At 45.3% G+C, this 3,701-nt stretch overlaps 1 protein-coding gene across 1 annotated transcript in view; it reads right to left on the reverse strand.

Moving 5' to 3' along the window:
* Positions 1-3,243: 3,243 nt before the first annotated feature.
* LOC127751381 (uncharacterized) overlaps positions 3,244-3,701 on the reverse strand; it is a 6,862-nt gene continuing 6,404 nt past the window's right edge. Inside the window, exon 2 of the mRNA XM_052274860.1 lies at positions 3,244-3,501. Within this exon, the coding sequence (XP_052130820.1) occupies positions 3,244-3,501 (258 nt within the window). The remainder of the gene's footprint in view (positions 3,502-3,701) is intronic.

The following is a 3,701-nucleotide window of genomic DNA, read 5'->3' on the forward strand; positions in this document are numbered from 1 at the left end:
GCTTTTTTAAAAGCAGAAGGGCGGGCTAAAAACAAAAAAACATGTGGAAACTTACGATTGCTTCACGTCCAAATCGCTGGAAAAGGGTTCGTCCTTGATGCTGTGGACTCCACCCAGGCACCCCGCTACAGCCCTGATGGACATAGGTCAAAATTAACACATTTGTTCCAGAAACTTGACGGGTAGGCAGGGAGATACTGCGGAGGGTGGCCCTTTCGAGGACGAAAAGCACACCACGATGCAGCAGAGAAACTTACCAGCTCGGCCCGTCGTCGTGGCGGGTCTCCTCTGCTTTCCATTCCATGTCGAACAGTCCTCGACGAATGCAGCACACTAACTGAAGCCGCGGCGTTGGCGACGCGCGTCCAGCGACACCTGCACAAGGAATGTCTGAGATGGCGCCTAAGCCGCGTACCGTTGTTGGCGTCTTTTCATGACCTCCCTATTGTGTCGAATTGTAAAGCCCTATTATCGCGGAAAGACCGGCGGATTGGAAGTGCTAAGAAGGATGCGGGGGGTGGGTATTACGCCTCCCCCAGCGTGCGTACTACGGCCCTTGGGCCCGCGAGAGCCACTACTGGCGTAACGGCTCGTACGCGCCATACGCGAGGAATTTCCAAGTTCACTCACCTGCGTACTGCCCCTGCCCGCGCCATTGCATCATCTACTTCACGTAATATGGGCGGGTCATTCAGGCCCATTACCGCACTGCTGCCGGCACTCACTTCATTCCTCATGACGAACGGCTGGCCCCAAGGGGACGTTTTACTGTCCGAACGATACCGAACGACGAAATAATTATAATCTTCGAAGCGATAATGAAGTATTGCTGCTAGGTTATGAATCGCGTCGGCCACGGCACTGAATGAATTAGAAGACGGAGGCGAGTGGTGCGGTAGACCACGCATTGACAACGCGGGGTCATAGGAGGCTAAAGTATGAAAAAGTATGAAAAGTTACGCGTCTGTAGTCTCGCACGAGGGGCATCATCGCAATCGCTTCGCTCCTCTGTTATCTTTGACTGGTCATGCCATGTTTTGGAAACAGAGAGGTGTTTAATCTAAGGTCGCTGGTTTGTTTTTAGTTGGTTTCACACTAAATCTTTTGAAAAAGCTCGGAGAAGAAAAACAGGTACGTTTAATGGTGACTGTAACGTGTTGTGAACCGGTCGCGCGGAGGGAAAGTGCAACTCGGATGATTCATGTCCAAATGTAAATGTAACCTGCAATTCTTTGTGGTGTTTGCCTATTAATTTGCAGATGGCCACTGCTGCAGGGCATGAGTGTGCGGGAGAGTGCCGTGTGCTGGTTAGAGTGGAAAGTGGTGATGACGCTGGTGACGTGCTGATCTTGGACAGTGTGGACTGCAGGAAATATTATCATGTTAGTGGTGAAGATGTATCAGTCCCACTGATTTTTAGTACGGACCCGAGTCTTGTAATACCATTGACGTACTGCACCGCGTTGGCATGGGGAGGTACGCAAATCATACGCAGCGACACGATTATTGCCGGTTTTTCAATGTGCTACATTGTTCCCTCTTGTTTACAGCAACAATGCAGGAATTACGAGGAAACGCTTATGACTATGTCGAAGAAGTATCAAGAATACATGGGCAATGTGTGAGTGAGGGTCTTGCTGCTTTGGGCCTCCCTGTGTCAGCAGAATCACAAGTGGAGGTGTATGGTGATGAAGGCGATGAGGACGATGATCTTGGAGAAAGTGATCTCCCATGTTCCAGTAGTAACAGCAGCGTACTGGAGGATGGCAAGGAATGCGCCCCTGCTGGTGCCGAATCAGAAGTGGATGAGTTTGAGTTGCCACCTGAGCCGCCAGCCCGGACCCCACACTCCCCACCATCTTCAGCAGATGAGTTCGATATGTATATGTATGAAAGAAAGCTAGCTAGATTCAGGCCAAAGGAGGACTTTGATCTTCCACCTCTCCCGCCCTCCAAAAAAAATGCCAGAAAAATTGGAGATTCTGACGAAGATATGGATGATTTTGACATTGAGTTTGAGGAAACAATGCGGCAGAAGAGAGTAAGACAAGGGGGAAGCAATGTCAGAGATGTTTAACCTTCCACCATTAGGGAATGTGTCAACTACCACAGTATGTAAAATAAGATTATCAATAGTTGTGTTGTGTACTTCTTGTTGTCCTTCTGGCTTTCATTTGTAATTTTATAGATAGACTTGTTCATAACAAAGTAAAAGTTGTGCTATCCATGAACGGGTTGTAATCTAATAATTGTTCAAAAAATAGAGGCCAAATATTTCCTCAAGTGTTCTAAATTGATATTTTTTTGCTACAATTCTATTGTTGCAATGACTTCCACTTAAAGTTAATTGGGTATGTAAAATAAGATTATCCGTAGTTGTGTTGTGTACTTTTTGTTATCCTTCTTGCTTGTATTTGTAATTTTATAGATAGACTTGTTGATAACAACGTGAAAGTTTTGGTATCCAGGAACGGATTGTAATCTCATAATTGTTGAAAAAATAGAGGCCAAATATTTCTTCAAGTGTTCTACATTTTTTTTGCTACTTGACAATAACCACATTGTAATAATGACTGTTGACAGCGATGAATTATTGTTGTGCATCAGCATGAAATTAGACTTTATGTGCCCATGTGGAGTCTGATCCACAAATGTAATATTGCATTGACTTCCACTTAAAGTTAATGGGGTATGTAAAATGAGATAATCAATAGTTGTGTTGTGTACTTTATCCTTCTTGCTTTCATTTGTAATTTTATAGCTAAGCCAACGTGGGAGGGTATGTAAGACAAATCGTGAAGCATTTCAAGTTAAGTTGGCATGTTGCGCAGGGAACGTATAGAAATAGAAGTTTGTCTTTAAAGGAATTGAACACCTTTATTTCCACCACTGCACTTCACATGTTTTGCAGCAGCACGTCACAAATTCACAAATTTTAGAGAAGCTACTGTTCACAGAAGTAGAATCGGTTGGAGTGTTTGAAGGTAGTCAGGAAAAAATAATCTTTCATGTTCTTATGATCAGTCTAATAACAGTGACAATAGAACACTTGAACATAGGCAAGTAATATTGAAGCATCTCAATACTATTTTCAGAGAGACAGAGTGAGACAGAACTTGCTCAGTTAAGTGGTCTCTTCTAAAAGTCATGCGTACTATTCTGATTTTTTACATATGAAACATCTGGGGCATGCAATTTCAACATTGCAGTAACACGTGCAATACATAACAAATCCAATAAAATTCAGTCCTTCTCAAGATCCAGGGTGCCCCACGGTCCACCATACGAGTGCCACAAAACCTTACTGATTTCTGGCGGGGCCACGACGCGACATAATTTCCTAGCATGCTCCTTGGTGGGGAACCGCCAAATTTCCATAAAATCAGTTGCAGGGCTGTAATATAAACGCCTGTTGCTGAAGTCTTGCCAGGCTTTATCTAGGTAGTTGGAGAACCATGGAACTACTTCAGCGTGCGCCTCCTCGGTTTCACCTCCCAAGTCCTGTGGAAACATACATAGGTGTCAATGCAATACTTCCTGCAGTTGGACTGCTCATAACTAACTGGTTTTGAGACCTGACTCGACTGGTAAAACATAGGCACTGAACCAACTTTGTTAGTGCCGTTGCCCCTTTCATGTTGCAGTGCGGAGGCGGGGCGGGCGGGGCGGCCCCGCCCCAGTACCGTGGCGGGCGGGACGGG

The sequence above is a fragment of the Frankliniella occidentalis genome, unplaced genomic scaffold (genome assembly GCF_000697945.3).
Source record: "Frankliniella occidentalis isolate FOCC.00 unplaced genomic scaffold, Focc_3.1 Scaffold457, whole genome shotgun sequence".
NCBI lineage: Eukaryota > Metazoa > Arthropoda > Insecta > Thysanoptera > Thripidae > Frankliniella > Frankliniella occidentalis.